A 22452-nucleotide genomic window follows, 5' to 3' on the forward strand; every position below is an offset into this window, starting at 1 on the left:
TCTGCAAATCTTTAAAGAATACTTCACATTTGATTAGAATTAACATGTCAAGCTTTGGATTTATAAAAGCCAACCAATTATGCTTTCTTTGAGAAGTATTTTTTTTTAAAGACTAAACGTCCCAGAACTCTTAGTGAAAATAGGTTTAATTCTGCTCTTATTTCATTAAGTACCCTTAAGTGGCTTGTTAAGTTCTAATTATTAGAAAAAGGGGTTCCTAAATGGACTAGCTGGTGGGCAGAAGGCAATGAGGATGTGGTGATGTGCTGCCATCTACTGGCCGTCTATGCTAACGGCAGGCACCTTTGGCACCGCACCCCAGAGGGACACATGAGCCAGGTGGAAAGCAGATTGTTCATCCTAGCGTCACGGTGTATTAATGGAACTCTCCACAGAAGCCACACATTGTGTGACGCCAGCACCATCATCTTGACATGAGTAGAATCATATGTAGTATAAAAACAGCCCAGAACTGGAAGATGATAAATAATGATTTACAGAGGCCGAGAATCAGGGATGAGTCCTTTAGCTGTGGCTCTGGGGAGGAATCTAAGAAGCTCAGAGAGGTTTTTGTACCAGCATCTCTAAGTTACTTACTCCCAGACTGCCTCTCCCAGTTCGCTGGGCAAACAGGGAAGCTCGCCTGTGTCTTCTTGAATCTCCACATTCGTGCTTGGAGAGCCGCGCCCTACAGTCTTCCACACGCTGAGACGCGCAGCTCCGAAGCGAAGACCATAGAGTTGCTCCGCCCAGCGAGCCTCTGTGCAGATCGCGGGGTCTGAAGTCGGCCTTTACCGAACGCTTATGCAGCCTGCCGGTGTATGATGGTCTTTTTGCATCGTTTTTCTTCTGTATTAACAAGATCGTTTAATTGCATGATCTTTTAAGATTCAAATAGAAATTACAACTTAATGGAAAAGTTTTAACTTTCTCTGCAATTCCCACCTGCCAGAGATAATTATTTTTAACAGGCAGGGTTTTTTTTTTTGTTTTTGTTTTTATTTGTTTATTTATTTATTTATTTTGTCCTGTGGATATACTTACATATAGTGAAGGTCATACTCTGCACAGGGTCTTGTGGCCCGCCTTGTTTTTTCAAACATTACATTATAAATACTGTTTTTCACTAAAAGTTCACAAATTTGTTGAATATATATATATTTTTTAATTTTTTATTTATTTATTTATTTTTGAGACAGGGTCTCAAAATTCTGGCTGGCCTTAAAACTCACTGGAAAGCCCAGGTTGGCCTAAGGCTCGTGGTGATCCTACAACCTCAGCCTCCCACGTGCTAGAATTACAGATGAGCACCACCATGCCCAGCCATATGTTGAATTTTTATCCAGAAATTTTAACTGGAATTTTATCATAAACTTTTATTGGGTTTTTTTTTGTCATAAAGTTAAAAAGTGATAAAGATTTCTGTATGCTCCTATCAGTTTAGTTCCTTGATTAAATCTTTGAATCTCTGAGTCCTTTTGTCGTACCGTGCTGTGTTGTCAGCACAGAAGCAACCCAACAAATCCAGATTACCTTAAAATAGATTACAGCAGAGCCTCGGTGGAGGAGCCAGGGTCCCTGTGTTCATGATGTGCATGTGACATCCATGCTGTCTTTCCACTCAGTGGGTGTTAAAAAATCCTCCAGAGGGGTCAGGGGTGCAGCTCAGTGGCAGGGCGCTTACCTGGGGTGCGTGAGCCCTGGCTCCACCCCCGTCCTGGGGACCGGATGTGCACATGCCCTTGGTCACCCTGGTAGTCTCTGTAGCAATGCCTTCCTTAAACTGTGATGAAATTCTGTTGTGCAAATGCTACTTCCTTTCCTAAATGAGAGGCTGTGTGTGTCTTGTTTGTTAGAACTATGTAAAGAACACATTCTCCTCAGAAGACAAAATGCAGAGAAAGACAAGACTTCTACCCATTGCTGTCCCCTCCTTGGTGGAAACAACAAATACTTTGTTCTGTTCTCTGGGAATCTGCACAATCTTCCTTGATTTCTACATTGTTAACTCCTCTGCCTAACCTAGACCCTCACACCGTGGCTCTCAGTAAATATCTACAGAAAGAAAGGAAAAGACCAACCCAAGTCATAGTTCCTAAGCTATCCCAATGTCTGGCAGTATAGTCTATCAAGGCTTGTTTTTGTTGTGATACCAGAAAGATGTTAGACCAGATCTCAGATAGAGCAGTTCTACTTAAAAGCAACTAGCTAGAAGACAAAGAAAAGCCACATCTTCCTTTTGGTGTTGGCAGTGGTTATCAATTGGTTGGTTGGTTGGTTGGCTGGTTTGATTTGGCTTGGTTTGGCTTGGTTTGGTTTCTCAATCATGAATTTTGTGCAAATGATCAGCAGTTTCCTGGTGCAGCAGACAGTGGTGGTGTTAGGTGGGCAGGCTGAGGAAGACATAGGCGTATGGGAGTTGGGAGAGGCAGTGGGGAGAGGACAGGGAACCCTAACTCGGGTAAGAGTCACTTCAAAAGCACAAACCTGGGATGGAAACAAAACAAGAGGCCAGTTTGCTCTCAGGCCTCAATCAATCCTGGCATCTGCCAAAGACTCATGGAGCTTTAGACCCTGTGCTGCAGAAGCCCACTGCCATTATCCACTGGGGAACAAGCGTCCTGCCAAGCTGCAGAGGTGGCCCCGCAACTATCATTTGAGTTTCCCCGAAGTCTGAGGCTGCCCTTGAATCCTGTCAGTGGGCCGGGGAGGGCCTCCAGAGAGAACAATGCGCTGTGCTCCTCATGCCCCATTGCTTGTTTGCAGGTCTGGCTGGCTTTGCTCGCCTCTGCCCTGGAGATCAATATGAGGTAAGTGTTGTGTTGTCTGAGTTACTAGTACTGAGGACTTGAAGGGTTCTGGGTAGTTGTCATGGTCTTGCTTCTTGAATTGCCCTTTGTTTTACTTTCTTTCCTTTTTTTTTTTTCTGTACTTAGTACAGAGTGTTCAGGGTCTCACTACTAGATCAGACTCATAGTGATCCACCTGTGTTCAGCCTCTCAAAAGCTGGGATTACAGGCGCAGGCCCCCATGCCTAGTCTTAATCACTGCCTTAGCACACCCTGGGGGCGGGGCAGTGGCACACCATGGATTGAACCACAGTCCGGGTCCCTGCATGTCTAAGCAGGCGCTTTGATCCACTGAGCTATCTGGCCAACCCTGCCTTTTCTTTTAAAGACGCCTTAAGCCAGTGAGAAAGTCCCCAGAGCGGCACAAGGCCTCCCTATGCCATTCCCATATATTCCCCACCTCTAACCTCAGCACAGCCACTGTGCGCTGAGCGTCCCCTGGTGCTGCTCTGTGCCCCGTGCCCCCCCTTCTCTCCTAGAAGCATGCCCGCCTGCACAATGTCACATGGTGCTCCAGATCGTGTCACTGGGCACCGTCTGCATTCACATCTTACCCCTTGTTCCTGGCTGGTACTTTTTTTTTTTGTGGCAGAACTAGGGATTGAACTCAGACCCTTGCGCTTGCCAGGAAAGTGCTTATCCTACTGAGCTGTCTCCCTGGCCCTTCCCATATGGTACTTTATGGTATAATTTTTTCATCCAACCTAGGATCACAACTAATCCTAAGTACAATGGCCCCTCACGCTATCTCCCTGGCCCAAACCTATGTAATTTTAACAATGTAAGTATACTGTACAGTATAGTATGTATTTATCTGCTAACTGAATGCATATATAAACAGTGTATTTTATTTTGACTTAATATTCTCTTAATATTTTAAATTAAAATTTTAATATATTTTGTTTTAAAATATTTTAGGCAAAAATTATTAAAATTATTAAAATCATAAATACTATGTACATAAATATATATATAGTACTATACACCACCACAAAATCCCATGATATAGTGAAAAATCTGCGATAAATAATTTAGGCCAGTATTTTTTGAAAACCCACAAAACAGTGAGCTCGTGAAGGTCAAATTGTGAAATAACAAGAGACTACTATACTGTATCCAAAGAATAATAACATGTAGATCTTTCTTTATTCAGATGTTTGCCATAAAGTTAACCCTAAAAAGCCCTGTTGCCTTTCCCCCTTCTAAAAAGAACTCGCGTAATCATTTTATCTTCTCTTCCAGCCTTCTATCGTCACTAGGGCTGCCCTCCGCCCAGACCATGTGGGGTTTCAGTGCCTCACCCCAAGGGAGAACGTTTGTTTTTTTATTTTTCATAAAAGATAAATTTATTTTTCAAACCATGTATATATTTTTCCCCCACTCCTCCACCCTCCCTTTGACCCTCCTCCCCTCTGCATTTACAACATTCCTTACTTTGCTCCCTGGGTTTCAGAGACGCTTTCTCCCCTCTCTAAGCAGCTGCGAGCTGTGAAGAACTGGGCCCCGGGCAGTTCTGTCCACTCCCTAGCGAGTCCCTTCTCGGGCTCAGGCTCTTCTTAAGGCTCATTGCACTGAGGTTACCCCTCGCCCCCAGTGTGGAGTGATGACCAGCAGAGGAGCAGCCGCCTCACTGGCTCGCTCCACTCCTGGGACTTGGGACAGAGAGGTGAGGATCTCCTGAGGGCTGTCTTGTGTCTCCTCCAGATTTTCATGAAATATGGGCGGCAGAGGTGGAAACTGAAAGGCAAAATAGAAGTCAATGGCAAGCAGAGCTGGGACGGAGAAGAGACGGTTTTCCTGCCACTGATTGTTGGGTTCATTTCCATCAAGGTACAGTGTTCTGACCTTTCTGGGCATGGCCACAGATGACCCACGGGCAGGGGCACTCACTGCATGTTGGGCTTTAGAACCTCCACTCTGACACGTACAGGTGTGACCCTGAAAGTGCCCAACTGGCTACGAAACAGAAAGGCCAGCGTCTCCTGCTTTCTCCACCAGGTCACAGAGCTCAAGGGGCTGGCGACTCACATCTTAGTGGGCAGTGTGACTTGCGAGACCAAAGAGCTGTTTGCAGCCCGCCCACAGGTGCTGGCTGTGGACATCAACGACCTTGGCACTGTCAAGCTGAACCTGGAAATCACCTGGTAGTAAGTGGCTCTTGGCACATTCCTCTGTAGAAATGTGTACTAGTGTGTTCATAGCTGGGGCCGGGCTATCAGCTCAGCTCGGGGCTTGTCCCAGCTGCAGGGGGTCAGGCCACACCTGGCCTGTGGCACCCTCTCCATTCCCAGAGTCTATGAAGCAAACTTGTCAGGTGGCACCGGGTATGCATAGCACAAAGTAGGAGACTCGGAGCTCTCCCATGCTTCTGCTTCCTGCTTTCAAATATTTTATTCTCTCTCTTCCCTCTTTACATCTAAAAATTATACTACATCCCTCAAGTAAATTAATTCAAAATAAAATTACTAACATGACAGATAATATCCTCAGAAAGATCCTGCTTCTTGCTGTGGTGCTTTAATTGCTTACCCTCCCCCCAAAATTTGGTATACTTCACACTGATCCAGAAAATTGCAAATATCCTTAGCTTTTCTATATACCATTGATTGAAATGTGCTATTTCCAAAGGCCAAGATGTTATCCTTTGTGTGAATTTAAAATGGCTTTCCAAACTGATCCTGCGGGAAAGATCGTGACCTGTATCAGCACGGATTGCTCACAACACTTGATATTGTGCCGTGCTGATGGTGTTTCCAAATAAATGTAACACATTGATGCTTACATTCAGTGCCTCCATTTAGAGGCCCTGCCTTAGTTACTCTCTTGTTGCTGTGGCAAATTCCAGACACCCAAAGTTTAAAAATGAAAGATTCATTCTGGCTCACTTTGTAGAGGTGTCAGTCCATATCAGCTGCTCCAAGACAGAAAAACACAGCAGGGCAGGCAGGAGGCAGCCTCAGCAAGCCTCCCTTTCCCTTTTTATTCCATCTACACTACAAGCCTATTGGTTGGTGCCACACACACCCAGGGTAGGTCTTCCCTCTTCAGTAAATCCATCATCCACACCCAGACTATACTAAACCAATCAGTTTGAACAAGCCCCAACCAATGATCTATGTCTCACCTATGAGCGCATGTGGCTTTTGAGGGGAAGGGGACTTGTAGATACAAGCCATAATAGGCCCTATTGCCTTATCATTAGCATAGCGTAGCACCTCTACCTGGCCCTGGTAAGGTTATTATTCTTTTTGAATCTGATATTAAGAACCTATCAGCCCCCAGGTATGGTGGTGCACACCTATACCACCAACACTCTTGGAGGCCGAGGCAAGAGGATTGCAAGATCCAACTCAACCTGACTGACTTAGTGACCTACCAAAACCCCGTCTCAAATTTGAAGACCCTGGGATGAATGCTCAGTACTGCACAAACATACACACAGTAAAATGTTATCAGCCTCATTGTGAATAGACTGTTGCTCTCTGTCATGCAGTGGGCCCTTTCAACTGAGAGGAATAGGATGTTATTTTAGAAGAATCCGCTAATCACTTGTATTGTTCAATTATCAAACCCAACAAAGCTCAAAGAATTTTTACAGACTTCTAGCATCTTGTTATGTCCTGGCAAGCACTGCTGCGTTTATATTTCTAATATTCACAAGAAAACAGACACATCTGGGTGTAGAGCACCTTGTGCTGTAAAGCTGTGATAACCTGGGGTCCCTTGGGCAGGTCTGGATTCAGACTTCTGATTCACCGTCTTCTGTCTTGGTTTATTTTTTGCAATTTAACCCAAAACCACCCAATTCTACTGATTTGCATGGACTTTAGTACAATTTGGTGCTTCCTGAGTCTGTGGGCTGCAATCTGGTGATCATAGGGGATGCCAACAGATGTGACACCTGGGGACCTATTGTTTTGCAGTCCCTTTGACGTGGAGGACATGACCCCATCCTCAGGTGCAGGGAACAAGGCGGCAGCACTACAGAGGAGGATGTCCATGTACAGCCAGGGCATGCCAGAGACGCCCACCTTCAAAGACCACGCCTTCTTTGTAAGTTCACTTCAACTTCTGGGGTGGACACTGTGAGCCCGAGCTAGGGACTGTGAACTCCATTTGAGATGCTTCACAGCCAGGGTGAGGGATTCTCTAGATTTCTAACACTATAGTAGGATTCTCAAAGGCCAGCACTCAGAGGCCGGCCCTGTGCATCTGCAAGAGAACCTCCTCTGTCTCTCCTCTGCCCTCACCCTCTGTTCTCTTGCCATGTAATAACAAAAACTCTCTAATATTAGCATTTTCAAGAACTAGGTATAAGTAAGGGCCTCCTTATTTGCACCGGACATGCGGAACCTGATAACCTGACTCTTTCCACTAACTCCTCTGTCCTTGCCTTCTGAAGAGATGGTTGCTTCCTTCACCAGACAAGCCAAGACGGCTGTCTGTCTTGAGTGCCTTGCGAGACACTGTCTTTGCCAAGCCACACGGCGGCCGCTCTGTCGGTGACCTGCCCTCCCTTGGCCTGAGCCCCAGGGCCGTGCTAGAGTTCTATGTGAGTGTGGCCCGCCCGTGTGATGTGCCTGACTCCGGGGGCTGGTGGCATGCCTGCTTCAGCATGTCTCTTGCTTGCTCGACTTCTCTGTCCTGCTGTCTGTGAGGTGGTGGCTGCTGTCCTGTCCCTTGGGAGGGAACTTGGCCACGCATGCCCCTTCTGTGCCCTTCTCTCCTCACCAGCCTTGCTTTTGTGCTGTGGGCCTTTTTCTGCACTGTGGCCAAGATATATCCATGGAAACAAGATTTATTTTTAAAAAATAACATCCATAAGAACAAAGGAGATTTCATTTCAGAAGGTAGCTAGTTCATTGCTGATAGCAGCCTTTCAAAAACTGATCTTCAAGAGACCCAGAAGAATTAAACTGATTTCATTAGAGCTGTTTCTCTCTTTAAGAAAAAGTTATCTTAGCTGTACCCATTTATTCATTAGTGCCTTAGTGAAATAAACCCATCATAAATGCCTACATACATAGTACATAAGTATATAAATACATATATACATACATAAATACGGCAATGTCTTTATCTGAATTATAATTATGCACACATTTATGCAGTATTCTGCATCGTCAGACTCATGAAAATCACCTTTGAATATTCAGAGGGGAAAAGGTTTAAAAGCCTTCTAGTGAATGATAATAATAATTGTGTCTTATTTACTAAATTTAAAAACATGGGAAAAGGACAAAGGTAAACTCTCTTGGTGTTTCAAGGGAAAATTAGGGGCCCACATGGGGGGAAAATACTTGAAAACATGTCCTAGAAGACAGTAGAGCTATACAGTGGTGCCTCACCTGTAACTAGCAATGGATTCAGATTCCTGCGCTGTAAGCTGATGGGCTGTGGAGACTTAGTAGAGGTCTGATAGTGTATTTAAGTAAAACATGGCTAGAAAAAGCTTGATAGGTCCTTACTGCCTTCTGGGAGAACGCGGAGACCCCACAGCAGCCATTCCTGTCTGCCCCCCATCCTGTCCCTCCCTCCAGGCCCACCTCCAACCTCTCACCTCTCCCTCCAGTCATCCCACTGTCCCCCCAGTATATCTCATCCTTTCAGGGGCTCTTATCTTTGCACACATTGTTCCTTCAAGAACGTGCTTTGGCTGGGGGTGTAGCTCAGTGGGAGGCACTTGCCCAATATGCACAAACCCTGAGTTCCACCCCTGGCACTACAGGAAAAAAAAAAAAAAGGTAGAGCATGCTTCCTCCTCCCCTTTCTATCCTCTGCCCCTCCATCCTCCAAGACTGGCTTATAGGGGGCCCTCTTTCTCAGGAGCATTTCTCCCCTTGCTGGGACCCTTATCCAGGACATTATATTTGACTCCCAAGATGTATTCTGTCAATCAAGACAAACAGCAAAGAAGAATTCTGTTTATTTGAGGATTCTTAGGATCATAATACCCAGATACAGAATTCAAGAAGGCTTGACATATTGGTCAGGGTCTTATGAGATGGTGCCAGGTTTTCTTCCATATACTGCAAGGGGGGTTACTTACCTGTGCTGCACATCCAGAATGTGCTGGATGCTAGAGCAGTCAAACTGTGTGGTATGAGATGGATGGCAGGGTCAGGAAGCAAGGGGGATGGCCTCACCTGCGGTCACAAAGGCTGGTGGGTTTCATTCTAGAACTTTCCAGCTGCGTCAGTCCACAAGGTCAGCACATTCAGGCTGGCGGTACAGATAGTACCGTTCAGGTCCCTGTACATGAGTGGAAGCTGATAACCCAGGGCCGCCTTCTCCTGTGTGACCTGAGCCAATACTGCTCTGCTGTGACCTTCTTCCTGACAGTTCCCTTGGCTGCTTCTTCCTGTTGATGGCCCTGTCCCAGTAGTAGACTCCAAGCCCCCGTGGGCAGGGCATCTCAACTTAGTCCTAGTCAATCTCGGCCACATGGAAATAGGTGCTCATCATGTAGGGGTCTGTGGGACCTGCGGACTAAGGAGGATGAGAGCCTTGACTGCCTGCTCCCTGAGGGCCACTGGGAACTGCGGAGCAGATGCTCAGACTGGGCTGAGCAGGCTGACGTGGAGAAGCCCAGGGTCTGATGAGGACTCTAAGGCAGCTCCATGGAGAAAGATTGCAGGCAATTGTGAGAATTCATGATTTTATACATAATGAAAATGGGCACTAGGGGCCAGGGAGATGACTCAGTAGAATAAGCGCTTGCCTGGCAAGCACAAGGCCCTGAGTTCAATCCCCGGTTCCACCAAAAAAAAAAAAAATTAGCACTAGCTTGATACTTGCTGTGCGTAGTTGTCTCTGAGTATCTGTGGGGGACTAATTCCAGAAGGCCCTCAGATGCCAAACTTCAAGCGCTTATGTAAAGGGGGTAGGATTTGGGTAAAACCCATACACATCCTCCCATGGACCATAAAGTCATCCTGGCCACCAGTGATGTGTGATACAGTGTCCATGCTGTGTAGTACATCTGTGTTACACTCTTGTCTAGGGAATAAGAAGGAAAACAAAACCTTGTGCAAGTGCGCTACAGCCTTTTCCCAAGTAGCTTTGGTCCAAGTTGGTTGAATTTACCCATGATGAGCCCCCAGGTACAGAGAATTGACTAGACTTTAAAAGTCGGATCTGGAGTGTAGAAAAATTAACCATCTGCATGGGTTAGGTTCAAATAACTAGAAAACCTTTTCCAGAGAGCGCTGGCACTTAGGCATCACACACGACCACAGTGCAAGAAAGCGGCATTGCCCCCAACCCAATGATCGTGCTTACCTGGATATTCTGGGCCCGTCTCTTCCAGGCCTGCTAGCGTGTATCCGTGACACGGTGCAGGCTGCCTGGCCCAGGGTGGTGTTTCTAGATCTCTGAGAGCCCTCAGCTTTGCATACTGGAAGACAGAAGCTCCATTTATTAGATTTCCTACTTCTAGAGAAGCTATGCAAATGTACTGCTGGCCTACAGTTATTTATGGCATGGTTACTAAATTAATAAAAATTTTCAAGAGCTTTGGATTTGCAGATAGGAATTAAAAAAAAAAAATTGAGAACCGAAGCAGAACAAAGCACTACATTTTTGAAGCAAAATATCACACATGTAGGGAAGTCTTTTAAGATGGATGCCAAGGAGAAATAGCCACTAGTGCTTATTCATAACTGGTTGCCAAGCTCTGTGCCATCCCGGGATTCAGGAAGCCTGCAACATCCCCTGCCTACCCCCAATCTTTTCTTTTGAAAAATCTCAAACCTAAGGATAGCGTCATGAACTTTCATCCAGATTCAACACTACAGCTTTACACACACACACACACACACACACACACACACACACACACACAATGCTAATGTAAAAGTTGTGGTTTTTCATTTTTAGTGCCTTATATTTTTTTTCTGGAAGTAAACCCTGCCAGATGCATTGTGTATATTGAAGATAATAACAAGGTACATTTTTATCCACAGTCGAACCTACCCGATGACATCTTTGAAAATGGAAAGGTGCCTGAGGAGAAAGTGCCGCTGTCCCTCAGCTTCAGCGAGCTCCCCGATGGGGACTGCACGCTGTCCTCCAGCTCAGCTGCGTCTCCCTCCAGCTCATGCTCTGCCAACCCTGAGATCACCATCACCCCCGCAGAGCGCTCCCACAGCAGCCTGTGCTCCCAGAGTGAGGGGGCGGGGGACAGCAGCCCCACGTCCTCCAGCAGTTCCCTGGGCCACGGCCAGGAGCCAGGGTGCCCTGCACACGGGGAGGCAGCAGAGCCTGGGAAGGCCTCCTTGGCCCGGGATGCTGGCACCAAGCACCTGTTCCTCAAGGACGGCGTGCCTGAGGCCCTCCTGCAGGAGTCCGACGAGGCCTCTGAGCTGAAGCCAGTGGAGCTGGACACTTTCGAAGGGAACCTCACAAAGCAGCTGGTGAAGAGGCTTACGTCCACCGAGGTGCCAGCGGCCTCTGAGAGGCAGCTCTACGAGGGCTCTGTCAGTGGAGAGTCCGAAGGCTGCAGGTCCTTTCTGGATGGCAGCTTGGAGGACGCCTTTAGCGGCCTTTTCCTTGCCTTGGAACCTCATAAGGAGCAGTACAAAGAGTTTCAGGATCTGAGCCAAGAAGTCATGCATCTGGATGATATTCTAAAAGTAAGTATTTTCCAGAGGCCTTGATCGGGTTTGGAGAGGGGCATGCTCAACCCGCGTGCCATGTCATATAGCCTCACCTTTTCCCTTTTTACTTTTAACATTTACTTTTGGCTTTTTGCATCTGAGTCTATATAGTTTACACTGACCTTGAACTCACTGAGTGGCTCAGACTAGCCTCAAACTCATGATGATCTTCCTGCTGGGAATATAGGTGTGTACTACTACACCACCTCACTCAAATTTTTATCTAAATCCTGCCCATCACAGGATCAGTAGATAATCGGCATTTAAATGGCAGTGAGTCTTAATGCCAGTTACATACAGCAAATTTTATTCTTATTAGACCAAATAAGAATAGACCAAATTAACTGATTAGAATCATTTAAAAGCTCTGAAGAGTATTCAAACTCCAGTTCTGAAGTTAATCATTCTAATCCCAAATATGGAATGCTGGTACATTCATCATCACAGTCTCACAGATGCTTCTGGGTAGTATCCCCCTCAGTGTCAGGCACTGGGGACCCTTTTTTCTGATGAGGAGGTTAGGAGGAGCCCCATCTCCTGATTGCAAGATCAGCAGGTCAGATCTTAGATATCTCATCAGCAATTAACTAGCAATCATACCCTAGAAGCCAGGAGACTCTGACGTCACAAGAGATGTCTTTCTCACTCCATGATCAGATAGGGTAGTGGGGGAAGGTGGGTGAGAGGGAGGATTTCCTCTTGGGGTGATGAGCTCAGACTGCTACATCAGAATGGACCTACCTCCACCTGGCGCACAGGTTAAAATGTTGAGAAACACTGCCTAGGCAGGCAGAACTTGAATTACTGTCCGAAATCACACCACTACCTCTTAGAATCTTTACTTTCCCACTTTGATTTACGTGGTCATAGAGAAGAGAACTTGGATTCTTTTTCTTGAAAGAGCAATGCCATGGGGACTTGTTCTATAAGATAGGCTTGAAGTAAGCAGCAGGCTGAGAACCAGCCCACAGGAGGCTGCCCTTTGCATGGTTATTTTAAGATGTGGGCTTCCCAGCACCAACTAAAATTCTAATTTTGAGTGTTTCTGTCCATCTTACCCTTTTTCCTCTTTCTTCAGTTTTGTGGACTGAGCCCTGAAAGGATCTGAGCCTAAGGCCGATGATAGTTTAACCTCTGACTGTCCAGGTCCTTGAGTGACCCTGACAGATGAGTCCCATCATAGGCCCAGCCCCTGAAAAGCAGGGGAGGCCACCAGCACGTGATTTCCATAAAACAGAGCTCAGAAGCATCTGCCCAGGGCTTCCAGGTAGAGAGTGGCCACCTGATTCTTCCATGAGCCTCTTTGCTGCCCAGCCAGCTGGCATTACTATGTGAGCAAAAGATATTTATGCCAAAGAGCTCAGATGCCAGTTCCCCCCCCCCACCCACCCAAAGCAGAAGTCTTAAAGAAAGCCAGCGGTTAGCAAGCAATCCAGCCAGCCAGCCAGTGGTGAGGAAAGCAGCCTCCACTGCAGTGTGGGACCTGTGAAGCCACTCAGTCCACCAGGACACACTGAGAATACCATACATGAGTCATATAAAAACCAGATAGTCACATATTTCTTTCTAGAGTATTATTTCAGTCTACTGTGGTTCCAAAACTATCCTGCTAGTAAGACCCTCAACTACCCCTTTTGTTTTTATGGCCAAGAAACAAGATCCACCCTGCACAAAAGTAGGTTTCATGGACAGCTAGCTTGGCAAAGGAGACATTAGCCATGAGCCGAATCCACTCGCTCCTTCTTTCCTCCGAGATTGAAACTGGGCACCAGGGTCTAAGTCTGGGGCAAGTAGCTTTGTATCCAGCCAGAACTAAAGTATCAGCTGGACAAAGCTTTCTCTCTCTTTTTTTCCTCCTTCACATTCCTAGGGTGCTAACCATCTTGAGGATCAGAAACTAAATGACGCTGCCTCTTGGACGGAGATCCCTGAGGGTGAATGAAACAACTGTGACTTAAAAGACTGAAAGGACATTTTCCCACGTGATCTTGTGCCATCTTAAGTGTCAGAGACAGAGCCCCTCATGGCCCTTCCTACCTCGCGCTAAGGGATCAGCAAAGTGCGCCACCTAGTGGGCCGGAGGACACTTAGTGCGTCTCCCTCTCAGGACTTGCCCATTCATTCCATCCCAGCGTCCTCCTGAGCATTTGGAACTGTTCCTCCAGTCTCTGAGCCTGCAGAAGCTGGCATAACTCCATAATGTTTCTTCCCATACCTCACAGCATAGACTTTTCCATGGCACAGCAGAATTTCTTCCCGACTTTCCAGGGCATGGTCAGGAAGCACTGGGACTCCTTCCACTCAGGACGGAGTTTCAGAGAAAGCAGGGTCAGGGGCTGTGATTCCCCAGCCACTCACTGGCCCTCAGTGCTCAATAGAAAAATGATGCTGTGAATGTATCAGTAAGATGTAGGGCTTCTTATGTAGGGAGCATGCGCCCTGTGAACTCAAGCAGCTTTCTGTTCTTGGGATATGATTTTGTTGATCCTTGAAAGCCAGTGCTTTATATAAAGAGTTCGAGGCTCAAGACACTGAAGACAGTGTTGCTTGGAAAATTGGTTAGTTGCGAGCCTCAGCTCGCAATTTGTCTACTGGTTTTTAGCACACTCATGAGCTCAAATGATCCTCCCACTTCAGCCTCACAAATATGTAGCTGGGGACACAAGTGGATGCCATCACACCAGGCTTTCTAGTTGTATTCATTTGGGGATGAGCACTAGGTTGCCAATGGAATAAGGCAGTTCTGTTTCCCAAGTTTTTGTGGTTGTCATATTGCCTTAACTTCTTATGATGGAAATGTCCAGCAGAAACAGAGCTGCCCATCCCTGGCATCACCCAGAGCCTCACTGAACAAGTTGTGGCCAATCTTGAATTGTCTGTTCTTCCTGTGTACTTCTCCTCTCTGGAATATTTTGGAATAAACCCCGAATTTTGTGCCATTTTATCCATGGTTGTACTTATTTTTTCAAATATGAAAGTTTTAAATGTGAACAGAAAAATAAAAACTTGGAAGAAAAAGAGTGTCGCATCTGTAGCTGGGTGCGCCTGCGTCTGCGCTAGGGGTGTTGATGCTGTCCTGGTGCCTTCTGCCTTTGCAGTGCAAGCCCGCAGGGAGCCGTAGCCGGTCTTCCAGCTTAAGTCTTGCCGTTGAGAGTGCTTTAGAAAGCTTTGATTTCCTGAACACCTCCGACTTTGACGAGGAGGAGGAGGACTGCAATGAGGTTTGCCGCGTCAGAGGAGGAGGTGCTGACTCCGTCTTTTCAGACACTGAGACTGAGAAAAACAGGTAAGTCTGAAGTCAGCTTTTACTCCTCAGCCAGAACTGGCACAACTGTTCTTTGTCACTGACAGAGGGGACCTCTCCGGAAGGTACACAACTCCGGGATGAAACAATTCACTCAGGTGACTTGGTTTATAGTACTCATCTTATGGCTCCGTTTTATTGTACAGTGACTCAAAACTATTCACCTCTTTGAGGTTGCATAAGGGAAAATATGTCCTTTCTTCCTTAGACACAAAGGGAAAGGTTTTGTAGCTGTGTGTATGTGTGTGTGCGTACTCTGACTTGTGGGTTGGGTCTAAGACTTACCTCCATTATGCTAATTCCCTGTTCCTAAGCACCCTGCACTTGATGGGGGGACCTCGTGTCCTGTGCTTCTGTCTTGCTGGTCTTTGCTTTCTTGTCCCTTCATCTCTTTCCCTTAGTCCAACCAGACGTAAGCCCATTGACACCTGTGTTCCTTGTAAGTCCAAGAGCTGGAAAATGTGACCTTCTCTATGTGGGCGGAGCATGAGGGTGAAAGGCAGAGGCTCTTTTGGGGTCCATTCTGTCCTTTCAGGTGAAGCAAGCTAACACAGCAGGATACCCTTACCTCCAGCAACCAGCCTTAGATCACTGTGAGAGAATGGGCTCTTTCCTTTACAAGGGGCAGGGCTCATGCCTGACTTAGCTTTGGCACGAGGTAACCTCAACAGATTTTCAAGTTACAACAAACTATGGCTCTTTAACCTTTACGAATCTCTTTGTGGGTGGTGGTCCTGATTTGGGTTCTGTTGCTCTGGGTGGGTTTCCTTTTCCAACATAAAACCAGGAAAAGAAACAACATGAAAACTGGGAATAAAAAGAAAATGTGGTATGTGAGTGTAATGCATAAGTTCTTCAAATGCATTCTACGTTGAGACTTTTCTAGCTCAGCTAAATGTGAGAAGTGCTTTTCTACCAAAAACTGTTCTGTATACTAGTTAGCTTGAGCTGCTATATGTTAGATCGTGGTCAGACGTCAGTCTAAACTTTTTTTTTTCTATATACCATAAGCAGCATTTTTTAAAAACAGCAAAGCTTTTGTACATTGTACAAAAAATAATATCAAATACATCTAATTCAGTCAATCGTGCTGTATATCATCAAGAGTATTAGGGCAGAGAGAGAGAGAGAGAGAGAGAGAGAGAGAGAGAGAGAGAGAGAGTGTTTGTATGTAATATGTGTTGACTGCCAGGACCCAAGCTGATGGCCACGTTTTTGGAAGCAGACATGAATTCAGAGGAAAGCATTGCAAGATTCCAAGCATCAGTGTAGGATTTTTCTGCTGTAGACTCCAGGAACAGGCTGCTCGCTTGATGCCAAAAGCTGCCCTGTCGTTACCCAGCCCCGGGAAGTAGGACAGACACTTGTTAACATCCCCTCTGGGCAGGTCTTTCCCCCTGCCCCTCCTTCCTTCCCTCCCTCTCAAGTACACTGGCTCATTTTAAGAATAAAAGTAGCCAGGTGTGATGCTGTCTGCCTGTAATCTCAGCATTCAGGAGGCTGAGGTAGGAAGATGACTGTGAGTGGGAGGCCAGCCTGGGCTACATAGTAAAACCTATCTTGGAAACAAAAAGAATAAAATTGGATACCATAATGTTTATCATCATATGACTTTAGACTGTGCAACAGCGGATTTAAACCAAGCCCAACACGCAGGACAAAGCTATACTCTCAATGTTCCAAAGCCCTTTTTAACTTTGATGCTCAATAGAACATCACCTTTCTTTTCTTGACAACTTTCCTTTTTCCTTGTCTTCAAGTAGCAACTAATTTGAGGCCAGGAAAGGGCCTTAATAAACTATTTCTTAACGGTGTACTCTTGGGAAACCACAAATACAGAACAGTTTAATCCCAGAAAATCTGGCAAATTACTTAGTCAACAGGAGGCCTGCCCATTAGTTGGGGGCCTACCCATTAGCTCAGGTGTTTAAGTGCTTGCTGAAACAAAGTGGTCAGGCTTGGGATGCTGTGGTTTGATCCCCTCATCCTCAAGCCAAATCAGACCTGCCCTGAAGGTATCTTGAGTGGCCTGAAAAAAAAAAAAAAAACATCCTGTCAACAAAGCAAGAAAGTGCAACAAATGCAAAAGGAGGGCAAGTTGCAAAGGCAACTTGGTGAAACTCCTCCACAAGAGGCTCATTGTGCTTGAGAAACAAACAGAATTCTAGAAGCAGTTGGTTTGTGTGCTCCTTTAATACCAGGCAAATTGGCACCTGGGCTGAATTACATTGTTTTTGAATGCTATCTCTGTCTATCAAAGGAGGTGAGTGAAAGGCTGCTTCCGTGCCTGCTATGGGGCCTGACGCCAGCCATGTTGATGTGGCCTGTGGGCTGGACACAGGGAGAAGTAGCTAACGTTCCACCCACCCTCCCGCTTCACCAGTTACAGGTCAGTGCACCCAGAAGCCCGGGGGCATCTTAGTGAGGCGCTGACAGAAGACACAGGCGTTGGGACCAGTGTGGCCGGAAGCCCTCTCCCACTGACCACAGGGAACGAGAGCCTGGACATCACCATTGTGCGCCACCTACAGTATTGCACCCAGCTCATCCAGGTAGGTTTCGTGACCATATCTGTATCCCAGAGCCTGGGCTGTGTATGGCCAGGAAAGGATGCTCTATTATTTAGTTTTTTACAGCAAAACTAGAAAATTCAGAAATACAAGAACACTCCTGCTTAGCTTGGAGGCAAGTCAGCATCTCTGCTGAGCATTCCCCAGCCCTGGGCTTTCCCTCTTAAAACCAACAACCTCCAGAACCTTCAGAGATAGAAAACAAAATATTACTAGCCCTCACTGTAAAAATCACTTGATGGTAGATGACAATAATGTGATTGAGGGAAAAGCAGAAAAGATTTGCATTCTGCCCTCTACAAATGGAGTCTGAAAGCTGTATTCGTGGACATATTTCAATGTGAACATCTTATGAGTTCGTTTTCACTACCTGGAAAGCTAAAAGCAAGGTGCTGGAGAATCTGAGCATTGAGCATTGAGAAGGACTATTTCTCTAGGCTGTCACCACCACCAGCAGCAGCAGCGCCTCCTCCCCTGCTAGCGCTCATCCTGGGCCAATGTAGAGCTGGCTTTTCTTCTCATTTCAACCTGTTTTCCATTTCAGGTTTTGCAATAATGGAGCAAATATTTTGAAACTATTTGGTTACAAGAAGGCTTTCAGCCTTTCTGAACAGAATACATTTTACTCAGGCCATCTACTTAAATGCTTCCCCCGGCCTGATTGTCTTCTCCCAATCTAGTAGAAGCATCCAGATGTGGTGGTACACGCCTATAATTCCAGAACTCTGAGAGGCTGAGGCAGAAGGATCACAGGTGCGAGTCCAGCTCGACAACTTAGTGGCTTAATAAGACTTTTTCTCAAAATAAAAAGGGTCTAGGGATGTAGCTCAGTGCAAGACCCTAAGTTCAATGCCCAGTACTAGAATAGAAAGAGAGAGAGAGAGAGAGAGAGAGAGAGAGAGAGAGAGAAAGAGAGAGAGAGAGAGAAATAGAAATATGGAAGTGAATATACAGTAAGCCCCTGATTTACAAACATTTGAATAGCAAACTTTCACAGATAGGAATTGACCTTGAATTACAAACATTCACACACTTGAACAAATCACACAAGTAACTCATGTGTCTGCCAGACATTGTCACAGTTGTGCTGCTGTGTGTTTACTGTACAGTGTGATAGTGTACAGTGGTAGTGCTCAGTCAGAGCCAGGAATGTTCAAAAGCAAGAGGAAAAGCAGCAATGTGGAGGGGGCTGCTAGAAAGCACAAAGCAATATACATTGTGTATTTATGTCAAAGACATGTAAGACTCATCTTGTCCGACTTACCAACAAATGTGACTTACAGACATTCTCCCAGAACAGTGTCAGGGGCCTACTAATTATGCCTTGGGGAAATTTAAAGAGTACAAGGAGAAGAGCTGCTCTCCCAAGATCGCAGGGCAGCAGAAAGGCAAGAAGTGGGCTGAGAAGTCTTCAGTGGTGTTGCACTGCTGCCCCGGTAACACATTTGTGATGAGCTGTAGAGGAATATGCTTTTTCACTACAAATAAAGAGCCTTCAAGAAGCCCTAGAGAGGGGGCCGGGGAGATGGCTCAGTGGGATAAACACTTCCCTGGCAAGCACAAAGGCCTGAGTTCAATCCCCAGAAGAAGCCCTACAGAGTGTGTGTGCTGTAGGAAAACAGCTGGCAATTTTAACTACGGCCAATTGGTTGGCCAACACCCTCGCAAGAATGGAGGTTACAGACAGTAACCTTGACAACAGTGATGGCAGAAGGTGAAATTTTCTTTTCTGATCAAAATACACAGGGAATTGTGTTTGCTTTTAGCTGTTCCCCACTGACCAGCTATTTGAGTAGGATAGTTTTTGTAGCTCTTTATCCTTGTTGATTCTGATGCCTCCTGAACAAGCCACCTGTTTGCTTTTTAGAGGTAAAGCAGCTACTTGGGGAGAGATAAGAGAATTCTCTATCATGAAGGGGTGGAGTTTTCACTCAAGACTAATCCATGCAGAACAGTCCATGGGCCAGGATTGCAACAATACAACACGTTTGTGAGACTGACCAGTCCTGGCAAATAAAAGAAGTATATACAAAAACATAGCTTAAAGGAGTGAGGGATAGAAATGTCTCACTTGCACCCAGTCCTGAACCAGTGAGTTTTCTTCTTCATTTGTGACATAATTGCAGAGAAATAAAAAGGAAGATTCAATATGGAGCATAATTGTTATAATTACTTTTAAAGAACCATCCGTTTCTGCTGCACTTCCTTCCATGACAGGCATTAGTACATAATTACTTGCCAGATCTTTAAGTTTGTAGTGCAGTCATATGAGAGTTCAAATGCTTTAGGCAAAATGGCACAGTGTTTCCTCTGTGGATCCCGCAGCCACACCCACAGGTGACCTGGGCAGGTCTCTGAGAGACTCCACAAGTAGCAGAGTCATCCATCAGCCAAGTGCTGTGTCCTTTCCCCTCCCTGGCTTCCTTATTCTTGTGACCCACACATAGTACAACCACTTACTGCTTAATGTGACCTTGGGTAGGTTCCTTATCCTCTCTGTGCCTCAGTTTCCTCATCATTAAAATAGGAATATCAACAGTTCCCACTTCATCTGGTTACTGTGAGAACTCACGTGAGCTTTTAACATTGGTGGGGCTCCTACCAGTGCCTGGGAAGGAGGAAGCACTCACTCATAACAAGAGCGCGCTGATTGCAGGTGTGATTGTTACACAGGCTGCTCTCAACTTCCAGCTTGAAAACAAGAAAATAAAATCATGTAAAAAATCACTAGGCTTGTACAGCACATCTTCTTCACCTTATTCCCCAAGATACAGCCTAAATACACCCTCCAAGTCTCAAAGAGAATGCTCAGATTCACAGTAGGTGAAAGGCCGCTTTACCCTGACTTCCATCACTCCTGCCAACAGCGTTCCAGAGGTTCACAGGCACGAAAAATGTCTAAGGCGCCAGACGCTGATCTGATCCCTGCAGATATGGGTGCAGTGCTACTGGGCTGGCACACAGGCAGTGCCATCCATGATGTGTCACTGCTACCAGGGCCAAGAAGGAGGCAGTGGGAGGTCACACTACTTCTCTTGACAACAGCATCATTGAAACAGTGTTTTTGTTTGTTTTACCAGCAAATTGTCTTCTCCAGCAAAACCCCCTTTGTGACAAGAAATCTCTTAGAGAAGCTCTCCCAGCAGACCCGAGTGATGGAGAAGCTTGCAGCTGTCAGTGACGAGCACATAGGGAACATCAGTTCTGTCATGGAAGGTAAGCTGTGCCAGTCACCCACTGCACGGGTGAGGACATGCCAGCCCACACCACTCGCTGCCTGTGCCTGTCCCCTGCTTTGACAGGGGGGTGGGAGAGCATTCTTTGGCCTTAGAATGAGACTCCATGCTTTGGGTTCATTTATGTCACACTTCAGCCTTCTACATCACAGCTTTTCCCCTGGAAGGCCAGATACTAGCGGATAAGCTGAAATAATATCAACCAGCAGACTTAGCTCCACAGACGTTTTTTGCTGGTGAGGTTCTCTTGGGGACAGACACTCAGGATTGCTCTTAGGCTGTGGAGACTGCTAAGCCAGCCCCATAGTGGCGGACTGTCAAGTAGCCATGCTTTCTAACCCTGCTGGGTAGAATGGGTAAAAGCTGAGTAGATTGAAGGCCTCCAGGACAGTGCCTGGTTCTTAGCATTTTAGAGGCAGAACTTGACGTAGGCAAGATGGCTTTGCATTTGTGTGGTCTGGCTCCCTGATTGTTTGCCCTTGTTTTAAGAGTGAAAATAGAAATAGGGCCTCCAGTAATCTCTGATGAAGCCTGAAACTTCTTGATTTCCCCCTGTGGACTTCTCCCTGTTGCATCCCTTCCCACATAGGGCAGGTGACCTTGGAGTAGAGTTGTGAGAAGGGGCAGACATCCAGCCTGTGAGTGACAAGCATCCCCTGCTCCCCCTTCCCGAGCCCTCCTCCTTCACAAGGACCAAACAAGGTGATGGTGACTGGATACCACCTGGGCCCACACTGCTCTCTCATGTCCATCTCAGAGCCACCTGGCAAGGAAAATTCCAGTCATCATGGTGACATTCTGCCTTCTTCAGGAAAGGCTTCCAACCTGGTCCCGTACCCTGTGCCTTTGCTCTAAAGTTACAGAAGATGAAATACTTGGGTATCTTCACTGGTGGAGAGGCCATATTTTTGTGTCCTTGAAAGCCAACAAATTTGCTTCTGCTGCATTTTCTTCATCCCCTTCCCCAGGATAAGGTCCTCCCTGTAACATCTCTGTCCTTTGACCACCTTCCATCCCAGAGGAATCTTGTAGTAGGTCCAGTTGAAAACCACAGTCTTACAGAGGCTCCAGTATCTCTCAGCCAGGGCACCAGCTTCATCTGTACCATTTATCATGTGTGACAGCCACTCCTCTTTTCCAGCCATTCCAGAATTCCACAAAAAGTTGTCTCTGCTGTCCTTCTGGACCAAGTGCTGCAGCCCAGCCGGTGTCTACCACAGCTCGGCAGACAGGGTGATCCGGCAGCTGGAAGCCAGCTTCGCCAGAGCCCTCAACAAAGAATACCCAGGACTGGCAGAGCCAGGTACGGGACAGCAGAGGGCAGAGAATACTGTCCTTTGGTGCAGCTGTCACACTGCATGCCCCACAGCCTGGGGGTACAGGGCGCACAAAAGGCCAGCCTGTAAAAGAAAGGCACTCTTTCCAAGGAGAACATCATGTACTCAGAGATCAAAAAGTAAAACACTGTACATGTCTGAATTGAAAATATCAGCAGTGACTTTCAGGAAGTGCTACACGTGTGTGTTGCTGGGTACAGTTGTCCCTTGGTACCTGTGGCAGAGTGGTGCCACCATGCGCTGTAGATAACCAATCTGCAGTTGCTCCTGTCCTTTATATACAGTGGTGTGGTGTCTGTACCTAACCTCCACACATCCCCACGGAGCACTCTAGATCGTTATAACACCTGATCCAGTGTAAATGCTATGTGAATAGTTCTTCTACTGTATTGCTTAGGCAATACTGACAAGATTAAAAGTCTCTATGAATAATTTGGGAGAGATGCAACTTCTTTCCAGTATTTTGTTCTACAGTTAGTGAACCTGGGATTCAACTGTA

The 22452-nt window shown here is 46.3% G+C and overlaps 1 protein-coding gene across 6 annotated transcripts in view; it reads left to right on the forward strand.

Moving 5' to 3' along the window:
• Positions 1 to 22452, forward strand: part of Ripor2 (RHO family interacting cell polarization regulator 2) — a 220350-nt gene that overhangs the window by 179341 nt on the left and 18557 nt on the right. For 4 of the 6 annotated variants that reach the window (XM_023699979.1, XM_023699980.1, XM_012516684.2 and 1 more), the window contains exons 9-17: positions 2767 to 2810; positions 4554 to 4679; positions 4848 to 4996; positions 6773 to 6902; positions 10814 to 11482; positions 14605 to 14792; positions 17194 to 17362; positions 20461 to 20596; positions 21758 to 21919. In XM_023699979.1, the coding sequence (XP_023555747.1) occupies positions 2767 to 2810; positions 4554 to 4679; positions 4848 to 4996; positions 6773 to 6902; positions 10814 to 11482; positions 14605 to 14792; positions 17194 to 17362; positions 20461 to 20596; positions 21758 to 21919 (1773 nt within the window). Of the gene's footprint in view, positions 1 to 2766; positions 2811 to 4553; positions 4680 to 4847; positions 4997 to 6772; positions 6903 to 7251; positions 7402 to 10813; positions 11483 to 13376; positions 14430 to 14604; positions 14793 to 17193; positions 17363 to 20460; positions 20597 to 21757; positions 21920 to 22452 lie in introns of those variants that run through there. The other 2 variants (XM_004640142.3, XM_004640144.3) reach the window with 2 other exon arrangements.

The sequence above is a fragment of the Octodon degus genome, unplaced genomic scaffold (assembly GCF_000260255.1).
Source record: "Octodon degus isolate 3935 unplaced genomic scaffold, OctDeg1.0 scaffold00119, whole genome shotgun sequence".
NCBI lineage: Eukaryota > Metazoa > Chordata > Mammalia > Rodentia > Octodontidae > Octodon > Octodon degus.